The following is a 16519-nucleotide window of genomic DNA, read 5'->3' as shown; positions in this document are numbered from 1 at the left end:
ATACATGTACGTGTTCTAGCGACGACCGTAGCCATAGCCATGGCCGTAGCCGTAGCCGTAGCCGTAAGCGCCATAGCTTTTCTTCTTCAGGTCGTGGGGTTGAGTGGCGCCAAACTTGTCGTCTTTACCAACTGAAAGACCTGAGCCCCTGCGGTAGCGGCGGGGAGCACCGCGAGCACCGTAGCCGCCATAGCCGTAGCCATAAGCACCATAACTTCTCTTCTTCAGGTCGTGGGGTTGAGTGGCGTCAGAATTACTATGAACCCTAGGGTCCGTGCCTTTACCAACGGCGAGGTCTGAGCCCTTGCGATAGCCGCGAGGGGCACCGCGAACGGCATAGTGTAGTGTTTCGTCGCTGGGTTGAGTGGCGTAATAGCCCCATGGTGCAAATTTTTTGTAATCTTTACCAATTGATGGGCCTCTGTAGACTTGAATCTTGACCCTTCCGACGTCGTGATGACCGTAAGGATTCGACGGCTGCGACTGCGCCACGGGAATGCATTGGACGCATTGAAGCAGGACTCCAACATAAAGGGCGGTCAGCAGAAGACTTGTCAAAGGGTTCATGTCTTCAGAAATGAACTGTATAGCAGACGTCGAGCAACAAGTATTTATGCCAGAAACCTTCGGAAGCGATGGAAACGAACTCTACGTCACTTCGTCTGAATTTGCATTAGCGGACACGAAACGCGTCCTTCTACGTCATATGCACTGAAATTGGTTCTTTGTTTGTATGCAAAACTACAGGAAAAATAACTCAGCCGACGTTCAAGAATACATACATGGCACGTGTTCTAGCGTGGAAGGCCTGAGCTCCTACGGTAGCCGCGGGGAGCACCACGAGCGCCATAACCATAGCTGCCATAGCCACCATAACCCTTAGAGCCACGACCGTAGCCGCCATGGCCATAGCCGTAGCCGTAAGCGCCATAGCTTTTCTTCTTCAGGTCGTGGGGTTGAGTGGCACCAAAATTGTCGTCTTTACCAACTGAAAGACCTGAGCCCCTGCGGTAGCCGCGGCGAGCACCGCGGGCGGCATAGCCACCATAATAGACACGGCCGTAGCCATAAGCACCATAGCTTTTCTTCTTCAGGTCGTGGGGTTGAGTGGCGTCAGAATTACTATGAACCCTAGGGTTCGTGCCTTTACCAACGGCAAGGTCTGAGCCCTTTCGATAGCCGCGAGGGGCACCGCGAACGGCATAGTGTAGTGTTTCGTCGTTGGGTTGAGTGGCGTAATAGCCCCATGGCGCAAATTTGTCGTAATCTTGACCAGTTGGTGGGCCTCTGTAGACTTGAATCTTGACCCTTCCGACCCTTCCGACGTCGTGATGACCGTAAGGATTCGACGGCTGCGACTGCGCCACGGGAATGCATTGGACGCATTGAAGCAGAACTCCAACACAAAGGGCGGTCAGCTGAAGACTTGTCAAGGGACTCATATCTTTGCTTCAGAAATTAACTGTAGCAGACGTCGACCGACAAATATTTATGCTAGAAACATTCGGAAGCGATGGAAACGAACTCTACGTCACTTCGACTAAATTTACATTAGGATTCGGACACGAGACGCGTCCTTCTACGTCATATGCACTGAAATTGTATTCGAAACGGTTTGTTTGTACGCAGAGCTACTACACAGCCGACGTTCAATGATACGTACGAGTTCTATTTACCGTGGAAGGCCAGCATGCCAGTGGGCCCCTTCGGTAAGCCGCGGGAAGGACCGCGAGCGCCATAACCATAGCTGCCATGGCCGCCATGACCGTATCCGCCTTTCTTCTCCTGGTCATCGGTTTGAGTGGCGCCCAAATTACCATGGACCTTAGGGTCCGTGCCTTTACCTAAGCCTTTGCCATAGCCGTGGGTTTTTTTGTCGTCGGATTGAGTGAGGTAAAAGCCCCAAGGTGCAAGACTGTCGTGCCCAGGGTAACTTCCACCAGTTGCTGGGCCTGTGACTCTGCCTTGAGTATGCACCCTTCCGACGCTGTGATAACCGTGATTTTTCTGCGGCTGCGGCTGCGACACGGGGATACATTGGACGCATTGAAGCAGAACTCCAACACAAAGGGCGACCAGCAGAAGACTCGTCAAGAGACTCGTCATGCCTTTGCTTCTTCAGAATTGACTGACTAACAGACGTACGTTGATCAACTAGTACGTATGCTAGAATCATTCGGAAGCGATGGAAACGAACTCTACGTCACTTCGTCTGATTTGCATTAGGATCGCGTCCTTCTACGTCAGAGGAAACTACGTCATTGTGAAATTCAAATCTATTTCTCTAATACAGGGCGTGCAGACACAGAAGAACACTCGCTAGAGCGCTCTAGAGCAGCAGCAGAAGCATTCCAAAGAGAAAAAAGAAAGAAATAGCAGTCACAATAGGAATGGAGGCCGATGATGGAGTAGCTGTGGTAGTAGAAGCCTTCGTAGAAGGAGGACTTCTTGTACTAGAAGTCTCCGTGGAAGAAGAATTAGAAGTAGAATTTTGGGTAGGAGGGGAAGAGGTCGAAGGAGGAGCGGTTGAAGGAGGAGCGGTTGTAGGTCGGGGATTATTGCAAAGGGTTGTATTGCAGCATGAGCCCGTGAAAGGGAACGTTGGTATGCAGTCAGCATTTTGGCATTTGTAGTCATAGGAAAGGTCCGGAAAAAATTGATCGTCGGTGCTCATTAAGCAAACTTGGCCTTCAGTGCAGTTCCTTATTTGCAAGTCCCTGATGCAGGCGTCAAGGCCATCGATATTGCAATGGTAGCACTGGAGTGCAGCATTGCTGCACGTGAGCACGATCCCTAAAAAAGGCCAAGACAACGTCAACGTTCATATACGTCACTTAATTAAATAATTAATTAATGTGCAACATTGAGGGATAATTAATTTGGTGGCAGAGATTGCAGCGCGAGCAAGGGAGGAGTCAGTCTTCTTTGGCGCGCAAGTTATTTTTTCTAGGAGCTAATTTAGTTAGCGGTTGGAAGTGTAAACGAAAAGGATCTCTTTCTCGCGGGGCGCTCGCTGTAGTTAGGCACTTTACGTGGACATTTTTGCGTTGATTAGCCCTTGTATAGTATTACTTGTACGTCGGGTTAGGTTTCGCTTCGAATTGCGCGGCGAACGCGGAGGAAACGAGTCTCGCTGATCGCGATGGTGACGCTGGAGAAGAGGGGAAGCGATATCGAGTAAGAATCTCACCGCTAAGGACGAGAAAAGCCAGAGAGAACGCTGCCATCCGCCTTGTGCGTTTTCACGGGGAACGTGCGAGGTGAAGTCACGTGTTGCATTGAATAAATAATCCCCAGAGAGCAAGTTAAGTCATTTCAATGTCACAAACCCCTCCTATACAATCTCTAAACTCGCCGCTAAAAAAATCAAATCCTAGTACGGTGAAAAATTTTCCAAATAAAAAGCGTACAGTAATACTATATAAAAATCTAAAAATGCACGTCTAGAGCTGCGTTTCCTCTTGCGAAAATTCAAGATATCGAAGTTTGTCCGCCTTCTGAGTAACAATATCCTTAAGAGGGCAAAATTCTCTATAGGAAATCGGCGCGAGAAATGCTTCCTTACCCCTGATTGGACGCGTACGATTTCCTTACGCAACGAAGCGATTTCTTCTTCGTGGAGTTTCTGCTGCAGTTGAAAGCGTCTCTTCAATTTATTATAAGCGGTCACAAGCGAATCGTGCGCGCGCTTCAAATCGGCCTCGTAGATTTGCTGCTGATCGTTTTTCGCCTGAAAACTCTTCGTGTAGCGTTCGAGACTCTCGGCGAGCTCGTGATTTCGTAGGCGAAGGGAACGCTCGCGTCGCTGCAATTCGGCGATCTCTTTTTGGAGTTGAGTCGCCTGGAGATCGGCGCTCGACGTCGGGGAGGGGTTCGAGGAGCCGGCGGGCTGGGGACGATCGAGGGACATTGTTCGGCTCATGGAGAGAACGCTGGACGACGTCGAACGATCGTCCTACGAGATAGGCAATACTTGGGGGAAGTCAGAGTGGGGGAGAGGGGTCTCTAAATGAAGTCTGAGAATTGGGGAACCTCTATCAAATAATACAAGTGAGGACTAGAGCTCAAATGACTAAGGATTGACTACCAAATAATGAATCAGAGCTAGGGGCCCTCCACCAGTCTGAGAATTGACAAGAGCTCAAATGATTGCAGTATGGATTAGCTAGAAGTCTGAAAAATGACTAGAGCCGACCTCTCGTGTGAATCAGAGAGGAGGAGAGGGCCTCTACGAGACGATACCAGCAGGGAAAATCTCTATCAAGTCTGAGAATTTTTTTTAGAGCTAGGGGGACCTCTACCAAATAATACCAGTGAGGACTAGAGCCTCTACCAGTGGGGCACCTCTGAAATGAAGTCTGAGAATTGGTTAGAGCGCCGAGAACCTCTATCAAATAATACCAGTGAGGACTAGAACAAAAATGAGAGCCAGGGGCCTTTATCAAATGATACAGACCTCTACCAGTGGAGAAAGTAGAATTGATTAGAGCTCAGAGATCTCTACCAAATAATGGATTAGAGCTAGGAGGCCTCTACGAGTGGAAGAAGTGAGCTACCAGTGACAACGTCTGAGAAATGACCAGAGTTCAGGAACCTCTAAATATGATTGCAGGAAGGGCAATTAAAGCTAGGGGACCTCTGGATTAGAGCTAGGAAGTCTGAGAAATGATCAGGAACCTTTAAATATGATTGTCTTGGGATTTTAGGTAAGGGTCCCCTCCTGATTTTTTACCTGTGATTGAGATGGAGTGTCTGGTCGTTTTCCCTGGAGTTCGCGGAGTTCTTTCTGAAGACGACGCTTCTTCCGGGTTTGATCTTTCACCTCCGATTTCAGATGTTCGATGTGAACGATGTAGGATTGTTCTTGAGCGGCGAACGTGTTCATTTGAAGTTCGTACGATTTGAGTTCCTGTTCCTGTAGATACGTTTTAGCCTAGAGAAAGAAAAAAAATACGGATTATTGATTTTTCATTTTTTGGGGGGGGGATTTACCTTCAAATCGACTTTGTCGTCTTTGACTGTGGCGAGTTCGAGTAGCAAGAGCGCGTGCTCGAAATCGCGTTCGATTTGAGCGTGAGGATTGAAACAGGCCAATTCCGGAGGAACGTCCGGGAAACCCTCAATTTCAACGTCAACTAATGCCCTCTCTAAGAAAAACGAAAAGAAAAAATTAATTTCTAAGGTAATCCTATGAATTCATGGTGAATAATTGATATTTCTGTAGCAATCACGTGATATTCACGTTGAATAACCGTGGTTTGGAGCTCTCAGGGACATTACCATAGACTATAAGGGGTATGCGTACTATTTCTTTCCCCCAAATACCTCGTTTCGTTCTCTGTAACTTCAGTCCCATCGCCTGATCCTTCAATTTCGTCAAGACGTCATGAAGGGCGGAGTCCGTATCCAAGGCGACCAATCCATTCACGGACCCGCTCGTGCTATTACTGCTCGTTCGACTGAAAATCGGCGACTTATCGTCCCAATAATGCATGTCGGACGAATACCCCGACGTTTGACTCGACGAACCGTCGTGCGTGGGGCTCCCGAACGTAAACGACTGCAAAAGATCGCGAGCGTCGGCTTCGGCGCTGCGCAAGCGCGCGGTCACGTGCCGCGCAGCGCTCAAACCCTCCGACGACAAACCGCGATCCTGTTTCAGCGCCGCGGCGACGATTTCGCGCGGATTCGGCTGCTTGGCGAGACGGCACGCGACGGCGACGAGATTCTCTTCCGCTTCGAGCAGCGCGACGGCTTTTTCGTAGATCGCGGCGACGCGCGTGGTGAACGCGAGACACGCGGCGAGAATCGTCGCGTTCGCTTCGAATTGACGCGACGCGAGGCTGTAGCGTTCGGCGAAGTCGCGACATTCCGCGACGTTGAGTCGGAGGAGGTCGATTTCGGCTTCGGCGCGCGCGAGACGCGATTTGAGACGATCGCGTTCGAGTAGCGCTTGTTTCGTGCGTTCTCCTTGGATGGTGTTAGCGTGCGCTAGGACGGCTTGGAGGAGCTGTTGGACGCTCGTGCAGCCGCGTAGCGATTCGGCGAGAGAGCGTTGTAGATCTGCGCTTAATTGAACCTATAAAAAAATAAAATTAATTAATTAGTTTTCGAGGGGGAGCGTGTCCTTACTTCCGGGTCGGCGTCCAAGTTCGTTTGGCTTCCGTTTGGGGAGAGCGCTGCTAGGGAACCGCTGGCGTGCGTTAGAGACGTGTTAGATGACGTCAGAGCTGAATTTCGTTTATCTCCGACGGCTGCTGTGAAAGAGAACAGACTTCGCGTTAGTGCAAATATTGATACATATCTGTAGAGCATCATGCGGCCAGGTGCCTCTATTGTATGGGAAATTAGAGAACAAGATTGCGATTATCTAGCGCTTTGTGTTGATGCATTGCACGTGTAAGCATTGAAGTTGCCTGGGGGCAGGAATATTCAATACAAATAATCCGCGTTTTGTCACGAGAAAAATCAACAGCAGCCAGATGTTCGCTAATAATTGAACACTGGCTCTATGCATTTAGATGGGGAGAAGGGAGAGAGAGAGAGAAGGAAGGAACGTCACTACGTTTATTAATTGAAACGAGTGACGTAGCACTATATGAATACACTGGATCTCCTGATTAGTGTCTCTCCAACGAGATTAGGAGCGCGTGTCCGTCGCCAAAATTGAATGCAAACCGAATCACGAGAAAAGGGGAACAAGCTTAGGGGCAAAAGCTATGTCAATGGGGTATGAATGAGAACGAGCAATTACGAGGGGGGCGGGAGAAACCACGAGCCAAATGAAATGCTAGTTAGATGGATTCTGCGGCCAGGGACACGAACGCTCGACTTCCTTGTTCTAAAAGCCGACACGGGGACCACATGCTTATATATAGGAGCTAGGGGATCACATCTGGAATGTTAGCATGCATTTTCAAGAGTAGGGGACTATACTACGTGAGTCCAGCAAGATCCTGTCTGTGAACTATCTCCCATCTAATCGAGGAGAATCCTATTTGCGCGACTATATTCAAGACTATCTCCAAACGAAGTGCGAGACTATAACTACATATTTCAAAAGGATCGACAATGGACCTTCTACAGAGGACTCAAGCTCTCATAGAGATCACCCTCTCACCTCCGTAGGGCTTGAACCCTTCGCTTCCTTTCGCCACGTCCGGCATACTGATTGCCAGCTGAGAATTGGGAAGGGCGGACGATCGTATTCCTCCTCCTCCGCCGCCGCCGCCGCCGCCTCCGCCGCCGCCACGAGACGAAGGATGATGCGGATGGTGAGAGTGATGATGAGGATGAGTCGTCGCCGTCGTTCCCGTCGGAAAGGCGGGCCGAGGTTCCGTCGATCCTTCGCGCGAACGCGATCGCCGTTCGAGTCGCAGCCACAGCTGCTCGTTTTCCCTCTGAAGTCGATTCACTTCCTCCTCGACTGTGTGAATCTAAAACGACTAATAGCTTACGATGATTTGAAAAAAAGGGTCTTGCCTTCGTCTTGAGCACGTCTCGTTCTTTTTCCGTCGACACGCGTAGATTCTTCTCGTCGCTCAGCTCGTTTCGTAGACGCCGCATTTCGTGGTCGAGCTGATCCTTTTCCTCCTGCAACGCCGCTATTTGCTTCTCGCCTTCGAGATCCTAAGAGGAGAACAGAGATCAATATCTCGGACCCAAGCTGTGGGTCCTCTCAAAATCGACAAACAATAACAATGCCACCCCTGGATTTCGTCCGACACCCATTACTCACGCGCTGCATCACTCCTCCCACAGGGGAACCCCTTCGGAATAATGTCCCACTGGAGCCGAGGCTTTATGTATGAAAAAAAAACTGCCCAACCCCCCTTTGCATTATTTCGTCGAGATCGTCGACAAATTTTTCAGCGAAATATTAGATCGATTTTTTTTTCACTTATCGCCACCGTCACAACAACAACGCGACCCCACGCGTTTTCCTAATCTCTCCTCCTCCCCCCCTTTTCGCCCCCCTTCACAGGCGCCGCTACGGCAGTCGGCTTCGACCTCGTCCGGCCGCCAGGGAATCGTCTCTGCTACCCCAGTCGCCGTCACACGCGATTAGAGGCGGAAAAAGTTACAACAAAGCGACGCCCCGCCTCGGAGAAATCAAAACCACGCCCACACACGAGACTCACTTCGGCGATTGTCGACAATTGAGACGATTCTTCTTCGTCGTCTTCGTCGACGTCATCGTCGTCGTCGTCGTCCTCCTCCTCGTCGTCAGCCATTCCGAGAACACTTTCCAATGAATCGACGACTCGTTCCTTCCGCACTTTCGATTCTCCTTTCGAGTTATTGTGACTCTAAAAATATTTATCTTCAAAAATGTAATATGAATATATTATATATATATATGTATCTCACCGTCTCTTCCTTCTTTCTCAGCATCAAACGATTGATTTCCGCTTTGAGTCCGAACTCGCCGTCGTCTTGGAAACGGACACCTTTTCCAGGTGCGACGCCTTTCGGCGGCGAATCGGCCGGAAACGAATGCCGTTTCGGTCCCCACCCGTCGAATTTGCCGCGACGAAGAATCTCCTCCAACGCGTCGGCGCGTCGCTCTTCGGCCGTCGACATCGTCGGCTCTTTGACGACGACGTTAGCGCGCGGCGACGTCGTCGCGTTTGCGTTTTCGTTCGACGTCGTTTCCGAGCGATGCACTGGGCGCGATGGGGTCGCTTCGGTGACGACGCTCGTCGCGCACACGCTCAGCGAATCGACGCTCGCCGTGTCGAATTTAAGGTCGAGCGTTGTTGTCATGATTTAGGAGAGTCTGCGAGTGGAACAACCGCGTTCTATATAGGCCGTGTGTTTATGTAGAGATAGGCGATATCGCTCGTGCGTCAAACGCGCGCCTAAACGCCGTTTTTGTCGACCAGATCAAAGTACGACCGGCGTTCTGAGTGAATCGTGGGGGGAGAGGGGAATGTCAGTCAGGTGGGTTGCACTGGGAGTCTGGGTCTCTTCAAAAAAGGCGATCTCCTCGCGATCTGATCGTCGACTGGGGGGAAACCCGTGGGACGTTCGAGCTAATAGAATAGGAGTAGTCCAGATGTTTAGTCAGTCTGGCTAGTGGGGTCACGGGCTTCTCCCTCTCGATCCTTTCTCGAAAATCCGTTCTATCCGCGAAAAGGACGGCTCGAAAGACGCCCACGCGATTTCAAATGCATGCAAAATAACAAAGCGGCTAGCGTCTTTGTTACGTGTTAGTATTGGTGGGAGAAAGCGGAGCCCTGAGGTCAAGGAAAAACCTCGACACTTAGGTTCGAGTTGAACTAAGTGAATTAGAGGCACGATCGTCGTCGCCGCCGCCGCTCTGGCGGCGACCGAAGAGAAAGACGCCGCGGCTCAATGAAAAGAGAAAGGACTAGAAATCGCGCGCGCGCGGGAGACGCGAACTATACACGAATTCTTAGAGATATGAAGAACGACACAAATCGTCGTGATTGACATGAAAGAAAGCCGACTTCCGCGCGTGGAGAAAGAACGGACGTGTCTTTCGATCTCTCGCCCGCGCGCGAAGACAGCGATTATCGCGCGCGCGCGCGTAACGGAATCGACTGCGTTCGCGAGGCGTGTTTAGGGTCGCGAGCGAGCGGCGCGCGTCTCGCACGCGTGGGAGATCGCGTTTTGTGTGTTGTGCGCCGCCCGTTTTGCATAAGTATGCGTGCACGACCAGCCCTCCTGGCCCGTTCGAGGCGACGCGCTGTTTACGTCGTGTCGCAGAGCGACGGGACAGGTGCGAGGCCCTGGCAACGCGTAGCGCTTGCGAACCAGACCATCGCGACGAACGTCCCGTGCCCGGCGTTTTGACTGGTTTTTCGTTTGGCGGTGGGATCGAGGCGCGTGTGAGGAGGGAGGTGCTAATGCTGGGGACGGGCTTACTGTGAATGCCGATTGCGAGCGTTTCGACGTTTCGGCGCTTCCTTGCAACGACAGGAGCCGCGTCACGTTGTTTCGCTTTGCTTGAACTCGGCTTGATTGCTCAACTGTTCCTCTCTAGCGATGCCCGGATTAATGACGCTCTCACGTGCTGATGCACGTGCTTTTCAAAAGCCAACAATAGCGTCTCGTTGGCACATTCGACGAGCACGTAATATTTGGAAACAGAATCTTCCAGAGATTTTTCTCCTAATCATAAAGTCTTCGCGAACGCCAAACCGGATGTAAAAACTAGCGTGCGCTAATAAAACAAACACACAAATAAGCAAAGTAAACGACCGTTTATGAGATTCAATCCCGCGAACAAAGGGTGGGGGTACCTCGTTGCGGATTAATCCGAACGCGATTCGACGTAAGAGCTAAACCACGTGCTGACTTCCTGTCTCATGCTTCCAAAAATGGTCCATGACGTCACGCATTCAAAAACAAACGTCACAGTCGCCAGAGTCCCAGAGTCCCAGTCAGAACCTACGCCGTGCGTCGATCCCGCAGTCAGATCACCGGTGAAACGACACGAAAGCCCAACAGCCTACGCCCCCTTCTTCATTCGCGAAATAAAAAAAAAGAAGCGTATCGAAACACCTCATCTCTCGCCAATGGAACGTGACGCGAATCAAACGCAAAAGCCGTCTCTATGCAAGGCGGGATGCGGTTTCTACGGGAGCGCCGCGACGGACGGAATGTGCTCCAAGTGCCATAAAGAAGAGACGATCTCGAAAATGGAAGAACAGGCGGTTGCCGCGGCCGCTACGTCTCTCGGTACGTCAAGTCGGGGATCGCCGTCGCCGTTGGTCGGTGAGAAACGGGGCGAAAGCGAAACGGGGACGAAAGGGGGACGAAACGAGGAAGGGGGCCCCGATTTCCAAGTCTCGTTTGGGATTGATTAACGTTGGTTTTTCTATCGTTCTTCGTCGTTTCGCCGGCGTTCGAGCGGGGTTTTGCGGGTGGGGCCCCTTTCGAGGATCTCGCGTTTTTCTGAAAGAAAAAGATAGGGGATCGCGGACGCTCGCGTCGAAAATCAATAGAAACGCACCCGACGCGTCGCATCGAACGATCGGGGCCTCTCCCAGGGAAGCGCGTCTCATTGTTCTCACCCTCCGAAGGTTCCGCGACGATGCGAACCTTCTCGGAAAAAGTCCTTCGTCGCTCGTCGCCCGACTACGCGAACGCGCCACTCCAATCCGTCATCGAATCGAAAAACGACGACGAAAACGACGTCGACGCAACGGAACCACGCCCACCTTCGACCACGCCCACCGACACGACTCCCGTCGCGTCGAGTCCGCCGAAAAAATCGAAGCGCAATCGCTGTCATTTATGTCGAAAAAAAGTCGGTTTGACGGGATTCGAGTGTCACTGTGGCAACGTCTTCTGTTCCATGCATCGCTACTCAGATAGACACGAATGCCCGTATGATTACGCCGCCGACGCGCGCGCCGAATTGAGTAAGAAGAATCCCGCCGTTATAGCTGCCAAAGTGCAGAAAATATGAATTATGACGTCATAAGAAGAGGGGCGGGGTGCTTTTGTACTTGACTGTAGTATTGCGTGGGTGTGTCTCTCTCTCTTTTCTTTTGCAATATTAAGTCCGGAGGAAGTTTTTCTGCGTGTTCTCTCTTCTGTAGTGTAAAAATTTTCCTTTTTTCTTTCTCGTTGCGTCCGTTTTTCCGTCTCGTTTCCGTGTTTGTCTGTGTCCTGGAGTTGATATTTATATTAATATAAGATGATTAATTAAAATAGGAAAAGATTTTTTCGGTGGTCTTACGTCGAATCGTACATTTTTTGCAGGTATAATCCTTATATTAAGTGTTCTCTAAGTCATACCATGCACTGGATAAAAAATTTGATATCTAAAGCGCGTTAGAAATGAGCGTACAAATAATGCATGACTCCAATGATTCTCTCTAATTCTAATGGGCTGAAAAGACTCTAATAATTCCCTCTAATTCTAATGGGTTGAAACGCCGAGTCGCTATCTCCTTAGAAACGCGTTTCAGTGCTTCTATAGCCTTAGGGGGGATACTCACAATCAAATTTCGGCTTCACAGCCGTCCAGGGCGGGAAGTTCGCACAGAATTTGCACGAACGTTGGTCGTTGCGACGGATCGTACTCCCAGCAGCGCTTCATCGCCTCTTTCCTGAATAAAAACATTGAAAAAAATGAATAGAAGTAGAGGAGACTTACAGGAGGGAAGGCACTCCCACTAAGGCGTCCACATTGAGTAGTTTCCCCTTTCCAACCTGCACTAGAACGTCTTCGTTTGAAAGTCCCGGGTAAGGGAGAGCCCCAAGGGAGGAAATCTCCCAGAGAACAACTCCAAAAGCCCTTGGAGCCCCACATAATTAAATTTAAATCTATTTTCTCGCGTCTTTTCTCACCAAACGTCAGAACAATGAGTAAATATGCCGTCGCGAAGAGATTCGGGAGCCATCCAGCGAACAGGCATAGGGCCTTTGCATCAATACATTAAAAACTTAAATTAATAATTTCTATTTTAACCTTTTCCGTGTTTTCTATAGTAGTCGTCTCTATGAATGTCACGGGTCATGCCAAAATCTGTCACGTGCGTGTAAATTGAAATAAATCGTATTTTTAAATTATATTAATGTACCTCCAATTTTGACGACTTCGTCTTCTGATACCATGCAATTTCGCGCGGCTAAGTCTCTGTGTATTAAACACGTTTTCTATCTAATAAAACAGATTAATATTTATTTGATTTTACCTGTGGACGAATTTCTTTTCCGTCAAATAGGCCATTCCCGTTGCAATCTGCGTGGCCATAGTTAGAACTTTTGTCTGCGAGAGAGGAAATTCCCTGGGACTAGCAGTGGCTGAAGACTCGCTCTAGAAACCCAATTTACTATGATAACCCCCCTGTATAAGAACTATTTTTCTACTGGAGGACGAATGGAGCGAAGGAAGGACTTGAGATCGCCGCAATCCATCAGCTCCATGACAACGTAAACCGGATCGCCTTGAGAGACAATTCCAAGCAAACGAACGATGTAAGGAGAATCAAATTCTCTAAATAAATATATATAAAGGGTATCTAATTAATAAGATTATTTGATTATGTACTTCATAACGGAGGCTTCTCTGAGAAAAAGAATTTTTTCGTAGCTGTGCGATTTGCTGCGTAAGCTCTGAGCATAATTAAAATTATTTTCGTTTGGGGGACTATAAGGATTGGCGCACTTTAACTGCGACTCGCGTTTGCCTGTTGTCTTTGGTTAAAACGCCGCGAAATACTTGCCCAAAGGCCCCTTCGCCTAATAAATCGCTCACGCTAACGCGCTCGCGTTCTATTTCCCATTCGTCCGGCTCGTAGGAAGAGGAGTTGGGATCAAAGTCCCCCATGTCGAAATAGGAAGCAAACTCGCTAGGAGGTCGTTTCCGACTACAAAAATATGACGTCATATAATCGGTATTAATAAGGAAACTTTTTTAATGTGTTCTTACCGTTTCATTCGCCGTCTGTAGAAACAGTAGAGGAGAATAGAGACGATGATGATTAAAATAACTCCGCCCAGCACTAAGCCAACCACCATCGTCATCCAATTTGGTGACGTTGACGTCGAAGTTATGTCAATGCGAATGAAAAAGTCATATTTTCCATTGATAGTGGCCTTCAATATTAAATGATCCGAGAATTTCTTCTTATCAAGGCCAACCGTAACACATTGATAAATTCGTCTCCTTTTGGACATTTTGACATTTGTGACGTTGCACGTGACTGAATTCCCATCAGTATCGTTCAAGCAGTTTAGCAAATTTAAATTTCGAATTTTTTCTCCAATCGAAGAATTGCAAAAACCCCTCGCGACGTGAAAATCTGAACGGATGACGCCGAATTTCGACAAGTCAAAGGAGACATTGTAGCGTTCCCCGCATAGTGTAGTTTCCGGATTAGACCATTGAATCTATAGGCGAATTAACACGTGCTTTAGCTTATGCACTAGAGCGTATATTACCGATAAATTTCCATCTGTTTTGATAGATGAATACACTTCTAGTTCTTCACCTATAGCCTCTTTACCTACACACAAACGAGTATAAATTATTGATCAAACAGCCTAAGACCTTAAACTTACACGCAAACCTAGTTTTAATCACTCTGCGCTTCCACATGCGACTGCACGTGATTCCGTCGTCTCCCGTCACTTTAACCTCGATCAAATAATGCGAACACCACTTGAGATCTCTGACGTCAAGGTGACGAAACGATGGGGCCGCCGTAGAGTCATTTGACTTGATTAAACTCGCTTTTTGTGCTATGCTGTCGGAAAGCGGACCATCTCTAATGACGGTAACGCTGTCACCGTCTTGGCAAGGACAATAGTCGTCGTAGTAATCGCTATAGTAATAGGAATAGTGGTAATAGGAATAATAGTCATCGTCGTCGTCATCGTCGTCGTCATCGTCGTCATCGTCATCGTCATTTTTGTACTCTTCTTCGTATTCTTTGTACTCCTTGTAGTCTTCTTCATCTATCCTCCTCAATCTGATAATGTATTTTCTATTCGTTGATTGTTTGCCCAATTGAACGTCAGTAGACAGCGAGCTGCAATTCCAACGATCGGAAGAGTTTGTCGTCAAAAAGGCGAATGGATTATCATGATGATGTCCGCTCGTACGGAAAGGCGTCACGTTGGAGCAATCAGCGACGTCCGAGTCGTCTTGGGAGCCGCGGAAAACGTACGAGCGCACGTGGACGAGATAAGAAGAATTGGGAGATAAATCCGTGATATTATAAGACGTCGTTTCTCCATCAACAATGTAAACCCTATCAGAGATTATTTTTTTATATATACAAGTGTACTAGCTGTACCAATTTTCGTCATCAAACTCTTCTGCTAATAGCGCATCTCCACAGCGTTCCGTTTCGTAGTCAGTGTCATCCGAATCTTCCAATTTAGCGAGAGTAATTTTGTAATTCAGAATTTTGTGACCGCTGTCATTTCGTGACCAACTAACACTCGCAGATGGTAACATATACGTGTTGTTATCATTGACCGGCTCCACGGTCAGATTAAGTCTCGAAACGACTTCAACGTTACCTTAGGCAAAAGAAAGAGAGAGAAAAGTTGGAGAAAAGTCGTAATTAGTGCGCATAGGGTATGGGACTCTGAGGGTTCTAAAACTGCCTAATTCTCGCGAAACTTACAATCTCCAATTAGAGAATTGCCGCTACCAATTGTCGAGCGATTCAATGCCTTGTAATCAACTCTACACAGCTTTGGATTTTGATTAACAAGCACGCTACCGTTGTCAATGGTGACGTCTCTATCCTCGCCCCATAGGTGCTTCAATTCGTGATTGTTATAAATGGCTAGGACGTACCTAGAAGAAAAACGCAACAACTTAAACATTCTTAGACTCCTTTATTATAAAATCCTACTCTTTGTCCCACAAACGAGACGAATTTCCATCGCCAATCGATTTGAGATTTCCAAAAAACGACAAATCTTCCAAATCGTCCGTATTCGCGACGACGAGATAATCGCGTATGCGCTCAATTTCGCCCAGAGACGCCCTAAAGCGACGCGAATCTTCTTCGTCGTGATGAGGCACGGAAAAAACAACTCCGCCGTCAATTTCGCGACATCCGTGGACGGCTTTCAAATCGTTGAGACTGCTAATAACAAAGGTTCCTTCGCACGTAGACGGGGGACAATAGAATCCTTCTCCCCCGTCGCCGCATTTGTCGCAAGTTGTACCATTCCTCCCTTGAAAAACAACTGAAGAAATATTTGTGCAACCGTTCTCCAACGTAATATTCCAATTTGGTGGCGCAAGTTTCGACGATCCAGTGATTAGAAACGTATAGGTTCCATTTCCCCTTTTTTGAGGAATTTTTTTCCTGCCACCAATGTGTGTAAGATTCGGTAGCAGGTCAGAAAAGTTCTGATAGCCATTGTAGAGATTTCGTATCCACACGTATCCAGTGACGTTACGAAGGCGAGACAATGAAGGCAAGTTTGTTTGATTGCAGTCTGTTGGATCGAGGTCTTCGATTGTGAGGGAACCGTTTATGTGACTGCAATTGCTCCATTTGTCGATATCGCGAGGAAAAATTATAGCGACGTCGTTTTCGCAAGCTAAACGAAGACAGGAAGCGGACGTGACGCGAGTTTTCATGAGGAAAACGCCTTTGGGGATGTATACGGTTACATCGCTGTGAGTTTTAGCCCTTTGCTTCCTCGAGGGGTCCTCTAGGGTCGTTCCTGCTATCTCACCTCTCTCGCGCGATTAGGGAAAGCATTACGGCTCGTAGATTCGGACTAATTCGCTTGCATAAGCTAATTTGAAGGCTTACGATCGTTCGACGAGGCTATTGCGATGAAGATCGAGGCGAGTGTGACCATAGACAACATGTCGAACGTCTACGGACGTCGAAAAGCGACGGCGACGGTCGCGTGACTCGCGTCCTTCACTTTGCAAATCCGGGGGCCCCGGCCTAAGGCATGGAATGTGTCCACGTGCAAGAACACGTGAAAATTTTTGTGCTTAAAATATCGCCATACAATCCCGCTTAAATTAAATTATTTGACGAATTCGGTCCGTTCC

General features: G+C 48.6%; 4 protein-coding genes across 7 annotated transcripts; 1 reads left to right on the top strand and 3 right to left on the bottom strand.

Moving 5' to 3' along the window:
• Nucleotides 1-15: 15 nt before the first annotated feature.
• On the bottom strand, nucleotides 16-567 carry LOC136196236 (shematrin-like protein 1). Its single transcript, XM_065985761.1, has one exon. It carries the CDS (start codon nucleotides 565-567, stop codon nucleotides 16-18), a length of 552 nt encoding a protein of 183 aa, XP_065841833.1.
• Nucleotides 568-2258: 1691 nt separating this feature from the next.
• On the bottom strand, nucleotides 2259-10030 carry LOC136196025 (colorectal mutant cancer protein-like). Of its 2 annotated transcripts, none has more exons than XM_065985521.1 (12): nucleotides 9892-10030; nucleotides 8371-8779; nucleotides 8142-8309; nucleotides 7483-7629; nucleotides 7121-7436; nucleotides 6133-6254; nucleotides 5326-6079; nucleotides 4993-5147; nucleotides 4733-4933; nucleotides 3566-3955; nucleotides 3191-3512; nucleotides 2259-2793 (listed from the first exon to the last, which is right to left on the bottom strand). In XM_065985521.1, the coding sequence occupies exons 2-11, from the start codon at nucleotides 8764-8766 to the stop codon at nucleotides 3444-3446; spliced, it is 2718 nt and encodes a 905-aa protein (XP_065841593.1). In that variant the 5' UTR covers nucleotides 8767-8779; nucleotides 9892-10030; the 3' UTR covers nucleotides 2259-2793; nucleotides 3191-3443. The 2 variants fall into 2 exon arrangements, with proteins under 2 accessions (XP_065841593.1, XP_065841592.1); XM_065985520.1 differs by having other exon boundaries at nucleotides 6133-6257; nucleotides 9892-10029.
• A 344-nt stretch (nucleotides 10031-10374) lies between these two features.
• On the top strand, nucleotides 10375-11699 carry LOC136196037 (AN1-type zinc finger protein 5-like). 2 transcript variants are annotated; one of them, XM_065985537.1, is made up of 2 exons: nucleotides 10375-10743; nucleotides 11052-11699. In XM_065985537.1, the coding sequence occupies exons 1-2, from the start codon at nucleotides 10545-10547 to the stop codon at nucleotides 11438-11440; spliced, it is 588 nt and encodes a 195-aa protein (XP_065841609.1). In that variant the 5' UTR covers nucleotides 10375-10544; the 3' UTR covers nucleotides 11441-11699. The 2 variants fall into 2 exon arrangements, with proteins under 2 accessions (XP_065841609.1, XP_065841610.1); XM_065985538.1 differs by having other exon boundaries at nucleotides 10377-10707.
• A 20-nt stretch (nucleotides 11700-11719) lies between these two features.
• On the bottom strand, nucleotides 11720-16478 carry LOC136196023 (insulin-like growth factor 1 receptor). Of its 2 annotated transcripts, none has more exons than XM_065985517.1 (17): nucleotides 16269-16478; nucleotides 15351-16050; nucleotides 15117-15292; nucleotides 14781-15009; nucleotides 14044-14735; nucleotides 13924-13988; nucleotides 13412-13872; nucleotides 13148-13349; nucleotides 13031-13095; nucleotides 12850-12976; nucleotides 12675-12796; nucleotides 12561-12616; nucleotides 12449-12505; nucleotides 12328-12400; nucleotides 12134-12274; nucleotides 11976-12086; nucleotides 11720-11924 (listed from the first exon to the last, which is right to left on the bottom strand). In XM_065985517.1, the coding sequence occupies exons 1-16, from the start codon at nucleotides 16324-16326 to the stop codon at nucleotides 11978-11980; spliced, it is 3333 nt and encodes a 1110-aa protein (XP_065841589.1). In that variant the 5' UTR covers nucleotides 16327-16478; the 3' UTR covers nucleotides 11720-11924; nucleotides 11976-11977. The 2 variants fall into 2 exon arrangements, with proteins under 2 accessions (XP_065841589.1, XP_065841587.1); XM_065985515.1 differs by having other exon boundaries at nucleotides 11720-11927; nucleotides 16269-16477.
• Nucleotides 16479-16519: the final 41 nt, after the last annotated feature.

This window comes from Oscarella lobularis, chromosome 15 (assembly GCF_947507565.1).
Source record: "Oscarella lobularis chromosome 15, ooOscLobu1.1, whole genome shotgun sequence".
NCBI classification, from domain to species: Eukaryota; Metazoa; Porifera; class Homoscleromorpha; order Homosclerophorida; family Oscarellidae; genus Oscarella; species Oscarella lobularis.
This window is presented reverse-complemented; position numbering and strand designations above follow the sequence as displayed.